Source organism: Crocodylus siamensis, chromosome 13 (assembly GCF_052110815.1).
Source record: "Crocodylus siamensis isolate JL-2025a chromosome 13, ASM5211081v1, whole genome shotgun sequence".
Lineage (NCBI taxonomy): Eukaryota > Metazoa > Chordata > Crocodylia > Crocodylidae > Crocodylus > Crocodylus siamensis.
Genome location: NC_143407.1, coordinates 6,388,210 through 6,406,487, shown reverse-complemented (window position 1 = coordinate 6,406,487; position 18,278 = coordinate 6,388,210). Strand labels below are relative to the sequence as shown.

General features: G+C 53.3%; 1 protein-coding gene across 10 annotated transcripts in view; it reads right to left on the bottom strand.

Annotated features, from left to right (window-relative positions):
* FOXP4 (forkhead box P4) overlaps positions 1 to 18,278 on the bottom strand; it is a 122,865-nt gene that overhangs the window by 44,645 nt on the left and 59,942 nt on the right. For all 10 annotated transcript variants that reach the window (XM_090026381.1, XM_090026377.1, XM_090026375.1 and 7 more), the window contains 2 exons: positions 5,396 to 5,518; positions 2,696 to 2,782 (listed from right to left, as the gene is read on the bottom strand). In XM_090026381.1, the coding sequence (XP_089882507.1) occupies positions 2,696 to 2,782; positions 5,396 to 5,518 (210 nt within the window). The remainder of the gene's footprint in view (positions 1 to 2,695; positions 2,783 to 5,395; positions 5,519 to 18,278) is intronic.

The following is an 18,278-nucleotide window of genomic DNA, read 5'->3' as shown; positions in this document are numbered from 1 at the left end:
CGGTCCCCGGGGGAGTTTCAGCTGTGCCCTGCTTTCGCTGATCCACCTGGAGAGATCTGAAACTCTCCAACGTGAGAAGTTGCTACCGGTTCTGAACCTCACCGTACAGCACGACGACACGGGCGGAAAGAAAATCCCACCTGCTGATCCCCCCCCAGCACTCGGCGAGTCTCTGACTGACAATTGCATCGTGTCTGCCCTTGAAATCAGCAGAAGGGAGCTACTCCGCTTGGTTTTCAAATGGCGCAGTGCCTGGTAATTGCATCCTACCATGACTGCCATTACAGATCGGGGCTCGCCAATAGCTCCCGCGCAGGGGTATTCGGGAGACGGTAGTCATTCCCTATTCCTTTTGAGAAATAATGGTATCACAGTTACCAGCAAGCACTTACTATTGGCAAACACTAACTTATTAATAGCAACCTCTGTCATTCACTCGGTGAAATCCACCCCTATTCACAGGGCCGGCGCGAGGCCTACGCGCTACTTAAGCTCCATGCTAACAGGTGCCTGCAGCTTTCGCTTGCAAGCTAGCCTCACGCTGACCTCTGGATAGGTGGTGTATTTGGAGCAAAACAGGCACCAGAGCTCGTTTCCAAGAAGCAATCGTTAGGGCCAAGACAACTTTGCAGCATACCCAACACAAATCTATTTTCCCCATGAATTCAAATTACCAGCTCATTTGTTTCTAGTGGTCATTCAGGGCAGTGGCTCCTGCCTTTGCCAAGGCTGCAGCATCTCTTCCCATACCAAGAGCACCCTCGCTCTTTGCTGGGACCCTCTTCCCCTTCAATAAAAGCAGGGTGATCCCAACCTGTTGGACGTCGCGCATGACCCCCATGGAGGGAATCCACTCGCCCGACACAAAGCCCTATTGATCAGGTGATGTGCTCTTCTTCGGGTCGGACAGAACCACGCGTAGGTTGAAAACTGGCAGGAAGTTCATGAACAGCGTTTTTGATCCTCTTCTTCAGAAAGGTCCGTGTTAAACACAAAGAAACTCGGAGATTTGGTGGGGGGGGAGTTTTTCTTGATAGACTGGCAATGCTGTGGTACTGCAGGGAAGGACCTGGGGGTTACAGTGGACTGTAAGCTGAATGTGAGCCAACTATGTGCTCTTGCTGCAACCTCCCCACCCAGTGGGAATGAAGACAGATAGCACCTTTCTCCCTACACAAAAAAGCAGCCATTGTTCCCAGTTCACGCTGGGAAGGGAGACAAGCCGCGGAGGTGTTTTGTCTAAGTGTCCAGCAGGCTGTGCTGGGGATAGGACCCAGGTGCTTTAGCCACTGGACCACACTGCATCCCACCGGACCACATGACAGCATAGTCCATTAGAGGTCGCGGAGCAAAGGTTAGGGCAAATTTCTCTCCTCTAGACAAGTTTTAACAAGGCTGGCAGCTAAAACCCTTTCAGGAAACACTCCACAGCCTGAGAAGAGCAAGAAAGTGAGCTGAAAATGTGTATCCTGATGGAGCTGGCACCACAGGCGGAAGGACAAAATAATGCAGAGCGAAAATCCTGACCCTACTTATACCCCCATCATGTACTGTGGCTCTTTCAGACTGGCCTACACCACTCGATAGCAGAAGACGACAGATGGAGGCACCATCACAAGCCCTGGATGAAATTTCAAGAGATTCAGAAATGTGTTCCCCAAACTCTGGACTCGGCTAATGTTAACTTGCAAAGCTGGGCTGGGGATGCGCGGACAACGGATTTCCCGTCCCATTTCCCCTTCTGCCTCCAGCTCAGCCAGAAATACTGCAAGAACCTAACAACACTACTACAGTCTCACTAAGCTTGTGCTTGGGCACCATCATCCATCCCTAAAGGCCATGTTCCCAAGCCAGTTTTTCACAGCACCATTCATCCAGGTTTTCCCCTAACCACGCTCCTCTTCTCCTTTGGGCGTACTGCTGCAAACATGACCATTCTGCAGGGTGGACACAGGCCAAGAGTCCCCCTCCTGTGTGCCCTGGGTCAATTTGATGTGGTACCTCTCCAATGAACAACATTTCAGCCTTTCCCTCCTGCTTTGTTCTTTCAATTCTCTCTCTTGGGCTAACATTAAATGGGAGAAATGCCTTCTTGGGGGTGGAGGAAGGGGTTTTCCTGTCCTCTTCCTGTGGACAAGGACAAAGGTGGAGACAGCATTGGTAGTATTTGCACGCCTTCCACTAGTGCGAGTACACACGTGCAGTCTGTGGTTAGCAGCCAGAGGCGGTGAGGACTCCTCAGGGCATGGAAACCCATTTTGCCAAGAATCCACCTGGCGCAAAAGCCTCCCAACAGGGCATTAACTGTGGGATGGAGAACACCGGGCAGTACCAAGCTCCACGCAGGGAGTGATACTGCCACCCTACACAGAGCTCCTGCTCTCACACCCCATCACTTGCTGAGCCCCCGTCTACTTCAAAGCTGTCCGTGCAGCAATGCCACACTGCAAACCGTACAATGGACTGCATCAGATCTCATGACACGTAACCACCAGAGAAGGAATCATCAATGCCTTGTGCCCAGCTGTCCCCACCCATCCCCACAGTAGTCCACTTCACCCCACAGCCACATGCCCCCCGCACCCCACTCCCTCCCTGCCAGTCTGCTGTCCCACATGCTAGGATTTATGCACAAACTCCCTTTTACTTGCACTGGATCCTTTCCATGCCTATGGGCCCATCCAGAGAAGCTCACCTCTTTGGGTTGCTGCTTTCCGGCTTGCTGCTGCGTCAGTAGCTGCAAGTGAAGCTGCTCCTGTTGCTTCTTATAGTACTCCTGCAACTGGAGAGAGGCAGAGCAGAAATCAGCACAGCGCAGCACAGGACAGGCCGCTGGAAGATCCTGCCCATTTCCAGCTCCCTTGAGTTTGATGCTGTGCCAAGCACAGGCAGATCTCATGATTTTATTGCAAATCTCATGGTATGTGCTGCCCCAGCTCCCAGAGTGATGTGATCACATGAGGCTCTCAGCTCTCCTCTAATGGCAAAACAGGCCTCCGAGCAGTCACGGCTGCAGGCTGCACGCGACTTGGGTGCACTCGACGAGCCTTTGAAACCCCCAAACAAAACAACCCCTTGCTGCTTTTTCTTTTTTTTAAAACACCCTGAATTTTAAGTGGGAATGAGTGACGGTGCCACCATCACCACAGCAGCACAACAGACAGGATCCTCACCTTTAATCCTTCGCTGCATCTAGCTGGCTTGCACTGGAGGGGGGGAAAAAAGCCACCAGGTACAGCCCTAGTACTGTGAAGGCCCTTACCAAATTGCAAGGTAAAACCAAGACCCCAAGGTGCTGATTCTTTGATCGCTCCCCCTTCACGAGCATCTCTCCCTGAAGCTTTCAAAGCTTCTTTATGCATACTAATTAAGCCTTGTATAATATTAATCATCATTTGTGTCAGCGAGGAGCCTAGAAGCCTCAATCAGGGGAAGGTTGCAGTGCGCTAGGTGCTGTACACACAGATAGCATGTTATCTTTGTTTTCAAGTGGGGACTGAGACATGAGGAAGTTGTATCATTCAAGTGCTCACAGTGGGTTAATGGCACGGGAAGGAAGAAAACCCCCCATGGCCTGACTCCCAGCTCCATGCTCTATATAGCAGAGAAGGCTCCTCTGCTTTCCAAGGGCTGAGGTCTAGAGTCCAAGAGAAGTACAGCGAGACAGCTGAGACGTGTTCCCAGAACATGGCACCTTCAGCGAAGGGTCCCAGTGACCGAGTTTCAGCAGAAGACAGCTCACACACTAGGGATGCCGGGAAGGGGGCAGGGGCCGACCTCTCCCTACTTCCTCCGGCTGGAACGAGCCTCGGGAACCCATTCCTAGCCGATGCAAGTCACAGTTATGCCGTGCACGGCCTTCCTGCCCCAAATTAGACTGGCTGCTATGACAAAGGAGCAAACTGTGGCTGTGGCAGGACACCAAGAGTCAGGACTCCTCTCTTCCATCCCCAGCTCTGCCAATGCTTAGTGAGATAGGGGGCCAGACACTTCCTCCTGGCACCTCAGTTTCCCCATCTGTAAAATGGAGGACAATAATAACTTGTTGCACAGGGAAACTTTACTTAACGCTTGTAACCGAGCTCCTTGAATAAAAAAGGGAACGCTTTGGATTCTGAAGCAAGGGTTAATTCCAAGTTTCAGGCCTACCCCGCCGTAAACAAATTAACACTTACGGACTGATTTATTCTCCATAAAAGAGCAGCCCGGAGCCTGGCAGAGGTCAACAAAAGCCTCCAAAAACCCAGGACAATTCTGGCTTCTGCGGAACGCCCCTTTGGAGGCCGGGAAACCTTTATCAGCTCCGGGGCTGACGGCGCTGACAGCAGCAACTTGCCTTTTTTCTGTCGGCAGAACAGGTTTGGAAAGGCTGCGTGTTTACCCGAAAGCCAATCAAAAGCAGGGCTCTGTAACTTGGTTGAGCGCGGTTCTGAGAACATTGGGTCAAGAGGTGAGAGGTGTGATGTTTGGTTTTCTCCTGGTGGAGAATGCGAGCTATTCCGGCCTGGCCTGTTTAATTTGCCGTCCAACATGTTTCTTCATCCGGCTCCAAAGAGGCTCTGAGAAAGACCCCACCCAAGCTGGTGTTTACCCTTTGTTCTTTCCCCGGGGCCAACCTTGACTCCTTATCAGCGTGTTTGGAGTAAACAGGTACTATGGCAGGAGGAAGGGTGCGGAGGATGCTTGGGGGATGTTGCATTCCCTCTCTCTCCTTCCCTCCCTCCCTCGGGGAGGAGGAGGTGTTTACCCAAGCAGTTGTGTTTTGTTTGGGAGTTTGGTTTGTTTTTTTCCCTTTTCCTCCACCCTTTTTTCCACTCCTTTTACAAGGACCCAGCCCTCTGGCAAGCAGAGTGAAGCCGAGCCGAGCTGTGCTATTAGGTCTACATCTGCCCCAAGCTCAGGGAGGAGGTTTGAGCTTGGGGACCGTTAGACAAGGGCTAGCCGCAATGCTCAGCCCCGGATCCAAATGTTCCCAGCCGCAGGGGTTTGGCCTGGGCCTCTCTCCGCTGAAAACCAAGTCCTGAATTGGCTTGTGTGTAGGCCGCGTTTTATGGGCATGGACCCTGACTCACTGCAGCAGAATCCAGCCTCGCTGGGATTATTTATAAACACCATTCTTCCCATTCCATGCTACCGACGTGGTGGGAATCCCCAGCACTGGGGGAACAAGCAATGCTGGGGCTGGAGACAGCCATCGCAGAGGAAAAGGCCTAGACTGCTTGCCTGATTGACCCAGAGAGGCCCCGGATCCTGCACGGGGACAGGGAAGGACCTGGAGGGTGGGTCACATCAGCCTTGGCGATGCCCAGACGGCAAGGACCGCTCCAGCTGTTCCCAAAGCTGGGACCTAGCTCATGGTGGCACCGAAGGGTGGGTGAGGCTGAGGCCGCTTTACCTGTTGCAGCATTATCGCTTGCTGCTGCTGAAGGAGAGCCTGGAGCTGGGGGGGAGAGAGGATCTGCTGCATCTGCTGCGGAGTGATCATCTGAGGCGACATCATAGCCACAGACACAGGGACCTGCAGGGACAGAGAACGGGCGTCAACGGGAGCGCTGCACAGAGGTGGCAGCTGGAGGGGTCCTTTGGGGTCCTGGTGACTGCTGCCTTGTTCTGGTGGCCAGGGAGGTTCCTCAGCATCAGCTCCTTAACAAGCCCACACGTGGCAGGACAAAGCCTGCATCTGAGGCAGGAAGGCCCGAAACACCTTGATGGTGAATCAGACAAGGTGCTCCTGAACGACACCTGGCACACCCCGCTCCAAAGTCCTCCACTCGATCGGTACCCCGGCCCCCCAGCTCGCTGCCCCTCGTCACCTCCTCCATCCCATCGGCCCGTTTCAAAACCAAAGCAGAGGAGCGAATGCCATCTATGATGCACAAGCGTGGCAACAGCTGCTGCCAGTACCTGGGTCACCTCTGGGAGAGGACCTAGTTGCACATGGATGGGATGCATCATCAAGTGAAGATCAATCCTCTCCTCGCTGGAGAGGGAAGGGCTGGTGGGAGGTCTCAGGCACTTGGGCTGCAGCACCTCCCTTCTCTGGGAACTCCAGACTGACACCCCCAGGAGACTCAACTCTCTAGGGACACATTTTCAAGCTCTTCTCTGCAACCACGAGACCCAGAAACAGACTTCTCTCTTAATGAATTCCCCCGGAAGCGCAGGCCACTGCAGGAACTGAGGCGTTAAGGGTTGGGGGGAACCCCACCAAACATCACAAGCCTCAAGATAGCATTGCAAGCGCTGACAACATCGCCCAGGGGTTCGATTTTCAGAGGTGCTGCCTGCCCAGAACTCCAGTATTTAAAAAAAAAAAAAAAAAAAAAAAAAAAAAATCAATGGAAATTAATGCTCTGTACCTTTGAGAGATAGCCCTGCAGCTCCTGCCTGCTTTGCACAGCCTAGCAAAACTAGCAGAGCTTTTGTAGAGCCAAGCACTTGAATCCAAGCTCTGTTTTACCTGCAACCCAGAAGCCAGGCGGAGCGGTGGAAGGGAGACGGAGGGACCTGGGGTCAGATAAACAGGGCACAGACACCGGGGTTTTGCCCACTGCTGGAAGCCCCGCGGTGCTTCCCGTCGCGAGGATTTACTCTGCCCCCTATAACCGCTCCGCCCAGGGTGGTGCAGCCTGACTCAGCCTGCGAGTGACTGCTCGGCAATAGCCAGGACAGTTGCTCGTGCAGCGGTGTATACTTTGGGAAGAGCCTGGCACAGGAGCAGTTCTGATCCGGAGACATGCGGAGCGCCTTCCGGGAGGCGTGACCAAGCTCCAGGATGGAGGAAATCATAGGTGCTCAGCTCAGGGCACGCTGCCTCTTTTCCAGGTAAACTGAAGCACCCAGACCTAATCCCCTGCAGAGCCTTTATGTCGTCAACCCACCTGAGCTTGTGGGAAAGGACAGAGCGGCTCAGGACAGTCCGCTTCCCCACTTCCAGCTCTCTCAATAGCAGTAGGGCAAGTTCAATGCCAGAAGAGAGCCAGCCTTCCTCCCTCCTCCTTTGTGCAACTAGGACAAACGCACCTACGAGCTTTCAGCCCCAGAAGGAAAGAGAGGGGAGGAATTTGGGCCTGTTAATCCAATGACACTGCTCCCACCTTCAATACTGGCTCCAGTAGTGGCACTAAAACCTATGCTGCAAGCAGGTGGGGACCAAGTGCTCCCATCACTACGGGAGTGGGAGAAAGGAGGGGTGAGCAGTGACCCCAGGCCAACAGAAGTTATTGCAAGTGATAGAGAGAGGAGAATGAGAAAGGGCAAAGGACTGAGCTTCCAGGCTCTCCACGGGGCAGCTGCCCCCACTAAAGGCACAAAGAGATGGGAGTTTTGAAAGTCTCAGAGGCCTCCAGAGCTACTGAAATAAAGCAGCTGTGCTTCCCCAAGTGATTAACACAGGGTCCCTGGGAGGGGGTCAGAAGTTGCCGGAGATCTTCAGTGAATGTACACACATATACAAACCACTGGGATGTGCGGGCGAGCACTGGGTGACTGGCCCCTGATCTTTGCTCTGGAAATGGGTCTTGCCCTGGACACGATTTGGAGGCAGGAACATTGAAGCCTGAAAAAACTTCAGGAATCCCCTGACAGTGCCATGACACCCAGGTCAGAAATGCCCCTGGGAGAGTTTCCAGGGGCTTGTCTCTCTAATCCTGACCCAGGGGAGCTGATGAAGTCAGGACCTGGGAATGAATGCACATCTGAATGAACTCCTTTCCTTCTGGCCCGTTGCAGGAGGTGCGCTGAGCTGCGAACACCTCTGCAAGCAGCCCCTAGGTCTGGACTCTGCAGCAGGGCAAAAAGTTATCAGCAGAGGGTCGCCCACCACAGAGTTTGCCTCCCTTCCACCCTGCCGGACCAACCCGGCTGCTGTTTGTTGACCTTCGAGGCAGGCTGCAAGGCTTATCTGTTTGCTCAGGCTTTGTGCTTGAAGGGCAGTGTCGCAAGTGGGCCCAGTTTCATTTGTCATTCGCCATCCTCCCTCCCCCCACCGTACCTGTTGACTTTTTGTCAAGTTATTTATTAAATGGTTGCGTGCTCTGCCCGAGGCACCGGTGAGGAAAAATCGGGTGGGGAATCCGGGCCACCGGAGCACTTCATTCATTCATGCAAGAGCCAGGCAGCTTGCCCTCTCTGTTGCGACAGGAAGAAAGGCCACTCCTCGCGGCAGGAACCATCCTGGTATTCCGGGTTTGCTCCCACAACAAGGTGCTCAGAGGAGATGGGCTCATAGATGCTATCACACTAAAATAAGGGCCAAATCAGCCCCTGTCCCTACTCCTTGCACGAAACCGCTTCGCTTTTCCAATGTTAGGACCTTTGCAAATGTTTAGACACAAGACCAGGTGTCCCAAGGCATAGCGCTGACTTAGTGGAACGACACCACAGAAAAGCCACCGTGTTGCGATGCAGAATCCAGATCACCACGGCAAAGCAGCCAATAAATAGCCTTAAGGGTAGTCACGAGCCTTGCTACCTCTGCAGCAATGGAGCTGACCACCAGGAGAGCTATTGTCACCCCTTTTCCTGGTAGGTTATCTGGCTGGTGAGATGTTCCCTTCCATCGCAGGGAGGCATTGCAAGGGTGCAGGGAACACCTGGGGCTTTGCAAAGACACAAATCCATATGGCAGCGCCAGGAGAGCAGGAGAGAGCTGTCCATGCCCACTTGCTGGGAACGAAGCATCACACTAATTTCCCTTTGCCATTCATCAGCCAGCAACGTGCTTGGAATGAGAGGCCGTAATTAATTGCTCATCTGCATCTTCCATCCAAACTCCCTCCGCCTGCCCTCTTCCCACCGCCGCGCGGCGCGTCCTATTTGATACACGTTTGCTGGCATTTTCAAATCGGAGGCATTCTAATTACCGGAGAGTTATAACACCTTCCATTTCTCGCCCGGCGGACTGACACCCTGTCAAGAGCAAAGAGAATTGCCAGAGGTTTTGACAACACTAATTGCCCCTATAATCTAAAAACACAAAGGAGAGGCGATTAGTCGTGAGGGCCGCAGCTCTCGATCCGACACGAGGTTTTCACAACGTTACAAGAAAACAAAAGCGACGCCTTTTAGAGCTTGATGGCTGCTAACAAAAGCAGAATTATATTTTCATACAACCTTTGTCTGCATTAAATGGCTTTTTCCTTTGCGCTAAGATGCTGAGCTGACACTGGGAACGGTGGTGGCTTCTTGAGGAGTGGGGGCGGAGAGGAGGGAGTCAGCTACCTGGCTTGGATTGTGCGCCAGACGAGCTTTTGCGGCTGCCGATTTTCTTCTCGCTTTGGCTTTGTGCTGGTTCTCAGGCCGAGGGGGGGAAAAGCTAAAACGGCCACCGTCCCATTAGCTCGCACAATCCATCTAGTCCCTCCAGGGTATTTTCTGTATGGGTATCAGGACTGGTTGGAAAAATGGATTTTTCTTGCCAAGAAAAATTCTGATTTTCGTCAAAACCCAGACATTTTCCAACTGAAAGCCAGCTGTTTTAGAGCTTTTTCTTCTTTCTTTATTTTTAATCAAAAAGTTAAAATTTCCAGGGGAAAACAGAAAATGTTTCCCAAAGAAGTTGGTTTACTTGAAAACTGACATCTCCCCCGAAAAGCAGAACATGTTCAGCCAGCTTTGTTGGGTACCGACAAGGAATCGCCCTCACCTGGAGCAAAGGGAGCCCACGCATGCTGCTCTGAGGTTAGCCTTAGAGTCCCTCTGAAAGGTGGACGCCAGCGCCCTGCCTTTCAGAGATGAGAAACCAAGGTACAGAAAGATGAGGTGGGGCATCAAATACAACCATAAATTGTTGTAAGATGCATCAACAGGACTTGAAACCACCCGAAGTCAGGACTTTCCTGGGACGACAAGCTTTCATAGTCAAACCTGGATTTGGAGGAGATCCGATGCGGATCTCAAGGGCTAGGATGCGAGGCTCCCTGGCGAGGGGCACCACGACCAGCGTCTCCCAGACTGAGACAACTGGAAAGGCAATATGGGCAGAAACATGTTCAGCTGGCTGATGGCACCCAGGTCAAGTGTGCAGGCATGGAGGAGGATGCTGAGGCTATCTGGAGGTGGATATAGTGGACTGGGAGAAGCAAAGAGAAGCACTAGCAGAGGCTATATCAAGCTGTCTTTTGGAACCAAAATTCCTGATGGAGGGGGCCCAGCTGGGGTCCCAGCTGCTTAAATTAGCAGAAACAAGACAATAGGCTGCTATCCACATGCAGTGGATATCTACAGGAGGGCCTTCCTTGCAGCCCCTTCGAGAAGCATCTAATAAGTAAAAGAGGAAAGTATGATAAATGTGGACCCAGGAGATGCCCAAAACATGGATGGCTTTACTCCCCAAGAGCCCTGCACTGTCCCCTCTGCAGCTGCACTGCTTGGGACAGGGTCAAGGGGAGACGAGTTCACATACGCCCCCCGTCCGGGACTGGCTCACTCAGGCAATTACTGCAGTACACCGATCACTTGGGGTTTCTTGGTGCACGCTACGATTCACGCCTTGGGGAACGGCTAGATGATGCTTAGGGCGCTGGGGCACCTGCCATTGCAGACACTGCCCTTGGAGAAGCTCGGCACGGCCAAAGGTGAACTCTTGCGAGGAACGAAGCATGTTGATCACTAAGCACATAATCCCAGGGGTACGGTCGGGTAACGCTCAGACCTTTCAGTTCAGGATGACGATCCCAGCCGCAAAGCCACCAAGCCATTTAGTATCTACGGCCAGTCCCAAAACCGCTGTGGCTCTACACAGAGCGCTCGGGAGCAGAAGTGATGTCTTCTTTTATGCTTTGTGCAGCACTTAGCATGGCACAGAAAAACACCCGCAAATCATGACAGCATGCAGCAAGTCCAAGCAGAGGTGAATGGACCGGCAGGGCTGTCTGGAAGGAAGTTTACACAGCGCTCAGTGGGACCACGAACTCAAGTGACGCATAGCATCGCCAGCTCCTCCATGAGGACTGAACGTCTCGCTCCCTCTCGGCACATTAACTCCCCAACTGCCACCACCACAACAAAAGCTTGGCTTGGGCAGCCCAGACTGCTGGATTTCTCCCTCCAAGAATGGCCTGTATTATGTGTCAGAGCTGGCATCTGCCAGATACTGAGCTAAAGAAGGCAATGACTCACTCCTTGGCCTGGTGCCACTCCACAAAACTGCTTACTAACAGCCTTGGCCCTCTAACAAAAGCCTCAATACCGTATCTCTGATTTGAGAACAGAGTCTCAAGGGGATGGTTTTCCAAGCTGTCTCGGTTGTAATCCTACCGTACCAGAGATGGAGCGTGGGGAGCCGTCAGCCAGTGGGCGGAAGCAAGTCTCAGATTAAAAGGGAGGGTCCGTGCCCCTGGTGTCCATACGGAGCAAGGTGGCTGAAGCCGGTGCAGGCCAAGAGCATCGGTCACGGCGTAGCGCAGCAGGAGTTAGGAGTGACAAGTATTTACGGGAACAAGCGTTCAGGGCTGCACGATCAGCTGGGGGAGGAGGACTCTCTTGGAAGCCAGACAAAACGTTACTTCCTGATCAGAACTGAGGTGCATTAACGAAGCAGAACAGGAGAAGCCACAGACTGAATGACTATGCTGCTGACTGCACTGCCTTCTTGCCTGGGGGTCTGAGGGTTACTGGAACAGGGTGCGGGAGCCCCAGACTTGCTGAACAAGGCGATTAAAGCCCCCTTCAACTTTGGAAATCATTCCCTTTTCCAGGAAGCTTGCATAAGTGGAGAAGCATATGACACAGTGAATGCTCTTCATACCCCCCAGGTTGAATGCTGATAAATACAATCTGTCTTCCCACATCAGGGCTAGGACATTTCCCCACTTGTACGTGGCATATTAAAAAACCAAAGACCTGCTCAGCAGCAAAGAGCTGACAGCCAGATCCTCAGCTCGTGCATAAAACAGCGTGTATCAGGTGAGGGGATTTCTAAGGGCCGGACACAAATGAGGGAGGATCAGGTGCAATGATGAGCGAGCTAGGACGGAGTATCTAAAGAAGCGCCTTTAACGACTGCCGCCATTAAGCCAAGCCCTTCACCATATTCCTCAGTCCAAGCCGAAACACGCACATGACTTGCCTTGCGCCCTGTGAGCAGACCCACACAGAAAGGCCCCCACGTGCCACATACTTCAATGGCACCACGTAAAACCGTGCAAGTCCAACCAAGCGTATGAAGCAGCAGAACCAGCACCCACACATACAAGCACACCTTATTTTAGATCGTGTACCTGCCCACACAGCCCAGGACGTAGAGCACCTTCATTAACTAAAACCCAAGGTGAATTAAGAGGCAATTAAAAAAAGATGTCATTAAAAAACAAAACAAAACCCCTCTCTCAAAGTCAGAGATGAACAGACTAAGCGGGTCTGCCATGGGGACAGTGAGTACAGGTGGAGTGAGAAGAGCTAGAAACAGGGAAATGCATATGTAGCCACTACCAACTTTGCATGAGCAAGATGAAGCCAGAAACATGCATCCCCTCCCCCCATACAGGCCCCTTCTCCATTTGGGATATCGCTCCATGCCCAAGGATCACATGTACAATGTGATCACAAGATGCAGTGAGCATTGTACATTCAACTTAGCTACAGATGAAAACTTCTCCCAACCATGTACTTATCCCGCAGCTGAGTGAGAGTCTTTCAGAGCCCCATCCCTGGGCTGCTTATACCACCGACTGCCAAAAAGCATCACACCACAACCTCACTCCAACCTCATGCCGGCGTTTCAAGCCATTTGGTCCCAACTTTGTTTCAAGGCACTGAAACTCCCAAGGCTAAAATACTTAACGTTGATTTAACTCTATGGACTTCCCTGGAGCCAGCTCCCTGATTCGCCCCAAACTGAGCAGGGCAGCCATCAGCCCCCCTCCACTGACCACACTATCAGTCCCCATAGGGCTAAAGCCAACTTCAAGTCAATAGTAAAAGTAGGCAAGATCAAGGTCACAGTTAGAAAGCCAAGCTGCATGCACAGGCGTGGGGAACAGGAACGAGGCACAGCAGACTCTGGGCACATATTTGAGAGCAGGATTCTTCCGTGCCCTACTACGATCGTGTGGCACATTCCCGGGTTGGCACTATCCAGCAGGGTATTTTAGGTATTATACAACCTATCTTATGAGCCACTGACAACCATGCATTTACTGCATTGAACACCCCTGTGACTCTGGCGGTTCTGCGCTCCCCATTGCACAGATAGGAACCAGAGGCTCCAAGGGACTTGCCACAGGTCAGACACAAAGCCTGAGACAGAGCACGGCATTGGGCCCATATCTCCCAAGCCCCCAACTTATACTCTAACCAGTGGGCCATTATTCCTCTCCACACCCCTCTCCAGCCCCCCTCAGCCCTGCCACAAATGACCGCACAACCAGCAGCCACAGCGGGGAAACTGTGCACGCAGGACAGCAGGTGTGCAAGCGAGCACCTCGGTGGGCCGAGCGGCTGGGAGCGAGTCCGCACGGGGGTGGAGGAGAACGCACATGTTTGCTGCTTTTGTCACATGAGAAAACTGTAAATAGGACAGTGACTGAATCGCGATGATCCTTGTTAGTGTGACACACCCCACTAGGTGAGACCCGGCAGTACATGCTTGCATTGCAAGTCAACAGAGATTGGAAAGGAGATGCCTTGTGCATCCCTCCTGCCAGGGAGAGCGCGCCCCGTCTGAGCAGCCTGGGCCCAACAAGCCCTTTCAAGATCTGCTTCCTTCCACCAATGTGGCACCCCAGGGAGAAGGGGCATCATGCCACCCCAGGAATGGATGCCACAGAGAAGACCCCCATATGTAGCATCTCTCTTGCCCCCCTCTGACAGGTACCTGAGGGGGGCCGCCTCTTTCTTCCACTCCGTTAATGACGGTGTAACTTGTCATGCCAATCAAGCCGTACAGAACTGAAGTGACGCTTTGGTCACCCGTTACCCTGAACACTGCTGCTCTGCTTGGAGCAGCTTGGACCCTGGGCTTCTGCCTCCTTCCTGCAGCTGGTGGGGCAGGATCACTTACTGGGGGGCATCCGGATGCGTGGAAGTGGTGGGGAGCAGAGAAAGGGGGGAGAGCTCTTGGTGCGGCAAGTTCAACTGGAAAAATCTCAGCACTGCCCCAGCAGAGATGGAAGTGGCCGCTGTATTTTTCCTGGAGAGAGAACGCGGAGGGACTGGTATTGATCTGTCTTCATTACCCATTTCACTCAAGTTTCAAATCAACAAAATACACTTTTCCGCTCCAGCGCCCTCCCCGCCACAGCAGACAAAAGAAAAGCAATTTCCCGCAGTTTGCTCCAAACTCTCCTCTCCTTCCTCGGCGCCCTTTCTCCCCTCTCCCATTAGAGAGGCTTTCTTACCCTACCAGATCTTCTCGCAGTCACTGTAAGCCTCGCCACGTACAGGCAAGGCACGACTTGAGGACTTTGAGCTGGCCACCTGCCTTCTGGATGCTGGGAAGGGATTGAGGAAAAGGAAGGGGGGCACACACAGTTCGGCAGGCACCTGACACCTTGGCTGGGCACACCTGGGAGCTGAAGGCGCTGTCTCAGGCACAGCCGAGACGTGGAACAGGGCAGCGGCACTTCAAAGCCCCTGGCTGCTTATGCTGCATGTGAAGAGGTGACGCAGACCTATCCTCCTACGAAACAGGCTCAGAACTGGCCCAGGGTGACAGCGACACGAGACAGCTAACATCTAATGGCTGCTCAGCCGCTGATACGCAAGGAGTTGAGTAGGTCTCAGAGCAGATCCCAGTGGGCAGACATCCATCTCAAACTGCCCCACCCTGGTTGCTGCCTGTTGGCTGTCTCAGCAAAGAGAGAATGGGAAGAGGTTTTCTTATCCCTGGAGGCATCCCTTCCAAGCAAGGGCTAAGGCCCATCACTGGGCACTCGATGGGGCAAAGGAAAGTTTGATCTCCAGATCCATCTGTCTGTCCACTCTACCCAGCACTAAATGCAGTTGCAGATGTCTACTTGCAATGCACGATGCCACCCCCTTGAGATACAGCCTGACAACCCCCAACTCAGCCCACACAGAGTGGGTGACCAGCCGCCAAAGGGTACATTTTAGTCGCCTGGCGACACAGACTGGTCTGGAACCAGTGGCTGGGCTCTGATGGCCTCTGAGCATCCTCTGCACCCCCTCAGCAGCTGGAGCAGTTAGCAGTAGATCCAGGACGCTCATAATAGAGGAAGACTCCAGGCAGAGAGAGTTTGGACCTGAATATTTCATCCCCAGTGACCTGCCCCTGAAGCTAAGAGACTGATCCTGAGAGATGCAGAGCACATGCAGCTCCCAGCTCATGTCAGCTAGGATTACAGGTGTCCCACACCTGCCAGGAGGAATCTCCTCAACAAGCGGAGATTTGGCAGGCTTTCAAATCAGAAAAGGAGCATGGAGATGAGAATGCCATTGGAGACAGACAGCTCCCAACTCCGGCTGGGTCCTCAGGAAACACCAGCCCTGGGGTACCACACATCTGGTGTTATATCACCACCTCATAGGCTAGTCCCAGCGATGTTTCTCCACGTCACCGAAGCTCAGGCTCTATCGGCAGGTCCATTATTACTCTCCAGGGGCAGAAAAGGGGTATATCAGCTGTTACAAACCCTATCCTGTTTCGGCTGGAAGGCAAGAAAGCATCTGCAATGCAAGTCCTTGTTGTGATAGCATCACCTGCAAACAAACTGCACTGCCTCTCTGGTTATCTTGAGGGAGAGAGGTTTGCAAGTGAAGCTTAACATCTGAAACCGAGATTCCTATCATGCTCAGCAGCTACGTATTTGTTTTTAAATGCACATGATCATCATTATCTTTCCAATCACAGCCACTAATATCCCAGCTGGCTTGGTGCCCCGCGTCCCCTTCTGAGCAAGAAAGCTCGGAAGAGCAACTGCGTCTTTACACACCATTGCCAAAACACGCAGCTGATTTGGGCTGCCTTGGGGTCTCGAGTTGAACACCTAAAGGCCCCCTGACTCCTGGCTTTCCAGGAGGTGACAGACCCCGGGCACTCCCCTTGATTCCAGTAGCTGCTTTGCCTGTGAGCATCCAGGCCAAGAGCGACTGCATCTGGACACTCAAAAAATGAGATCCAAAAAAAAAAGAAAGGGTCTGTCTGCAAGCCTAGCTAACACACAGTGAGGAGATGGATAGACACAGACCTTTCACACCTACCTCACGGGCTCTGCCAGCTGCTGAATCAAGGCCGCAGCGGCCAGAGGGAGTCTTTGGTGTCAGACTGAAGGGGGGACCCTGCCACCCCCTGCATGTTTCCTTTGGAGCAGGCCACAAACATCTCAAAGCGAGACACAGCTCACAGGGCAGGGATTTCTATCTGGTTCTGATCCAAAGCCACCGCTCAGGTCAAGTTTGTGCTTCCACCCCACAACTGGGGGAGCTTGTTTTGGCCCAGTCACAGCAAAGGGGAAGAGGCAGAAACTGGACTGAAACCGTGGGGCTTTGCGGGGTCCCATGCAAAGAGAACGGGCTGCGCTCTCCAGAAGCAAGGCCTCCTCGCCAGCCCTCCTGGGGTCACCTAATGGGAGCACTGGGGCAATGCTAACCTGGCCTGCACTCCCACAGCGAGGTGCTAAGCACCGTTACCTCCCTTCGGTGTCAATGGGAGCTCGTCTGCCAACCACCGCAGGACCAGACCGGGAACAAGCCAGTCCTGGCTCCATCCTGTACCCCATCTTAAGCCATTAATTCAAACCTCACTGGTGGCCCCGTTGAAACCTATGGGCAGTACAAGGGTTGTAGGAGTGGCTTTAGGACCCAATCCTGATGGGGTGCTGCACACTTGCATGTGCTATAATAGTTGGGGGGGGGGGCTACAGATGCTCAAGTCCCCCAACACTCCTGCAACCCTCGTTCTCCCATCACTCGCCGGCCCATTTACGGGCTCGGCTGCGGCACAGATTTCTTCCCCGGCTCTAAGCTGAGAGCTCCCGCCATCGTTCGGCGCTCTCCCCGCCTCTCCCCACCCCCTGCCCGGGATCTGGGCTAGAAACACAGCTCTCTACGCCGGCCGCCTTCTCAGCGCACAATATCCCCCCCACCGCCCTCCCCGCTCCAGTCTGGAGGAACCCTCCTGGTCAATCTCATCCACACCATTCCCCTGTTAGATAAACTTCCTTTCAAAGGAGTCTGCTTAATCCTCTATCTCCCCTCGTTCAGATCCTCCTCCAGCTGTTGGCCAGGGGCAAGCGGGGAGGAGAGGGAGGGAGGGAGAGAGGCTGCTGAATTATGAGCTATTCCTGACTCATGTCTACAACTTTCACAAGTTCTTTTGCAACACAAAAGCGGGGAAGGGGGGGGGGGGGGATAAGGCTGCAAGCCAGCCCCATTTAACTGTGAAAAAGCCGGCCAGATGGATAAGCAGACACCAGACAGAGAGAGAGAAGACATGGAAGAAGAGAGCCGGAGAGAGAAAGCAGATCAGAAATGGAGAGAGGGTGAAAGGAAAGTTAAAAGGAGGCAGCAAAAGAATGAGAGAGAGGGTGATCAGGAGAAGAAACGGGGGGAAAGCAGAGTGGGAAAGAAAAAGGGGAACCGCAGGCAGATACACACATGCACACCCACCAGTCGCACACACACGCACACTTTACCGGAATCTGACTTCACTCTTACTGTCTTTGTTCTTCCAAGATATTTTCCATCCAATGACTGCATTTCCTTCCTGAAAACACTATTGGAAAAAGCTGCCCGTTTGCGCGAGAGAAGCCCTGACTAATTATTGCTGCTAATACCACAGCTGCGGTTTCCCCTCGCGAGCTGCCTCTTCGCGGCCCAGGCCGCTCGGGAGAGGTGGCAGCAGGTCTGTGGTCTCAGAGGCCGGTCCGAGCCTCCCAAACAGGTGTGATGGTGTTGCAGGGGCGGGGGGGAGGGGAGAACGGTCTGAGGAGATGCCGGATTAGGGTGGCTCTGGACACCGTCCCACCAACTGTGCTGCCCTAAGGGGATGGTGGCTTTACGGGGCGCTTGTGAGCCTGCAGAAGTCAAAGACATATTAGGTCATCCAGAGCCGGGTCCCTGCCAAGGCGGGATGCTTTCCCCCTGTCCATTGTCCAGTCTAAATTTAACAGCTTGCAGGACACGGGAGTTGTGCCACTTGTGTGCAGGGGCCGCGCCAACTCTCCACGCGCCGCAGGCCCAATCCAAAGCGCATGCAAGTCAACAGGATCATGTCCGGGGACCCCGATGGACTCTGCATCAAGCCTGACCCAGAGCACGAGAGGGACGTGGTGGAGATGGCCCCTTCGGGTCTCACTGGGCTGAAAAAGGGGTTTGGC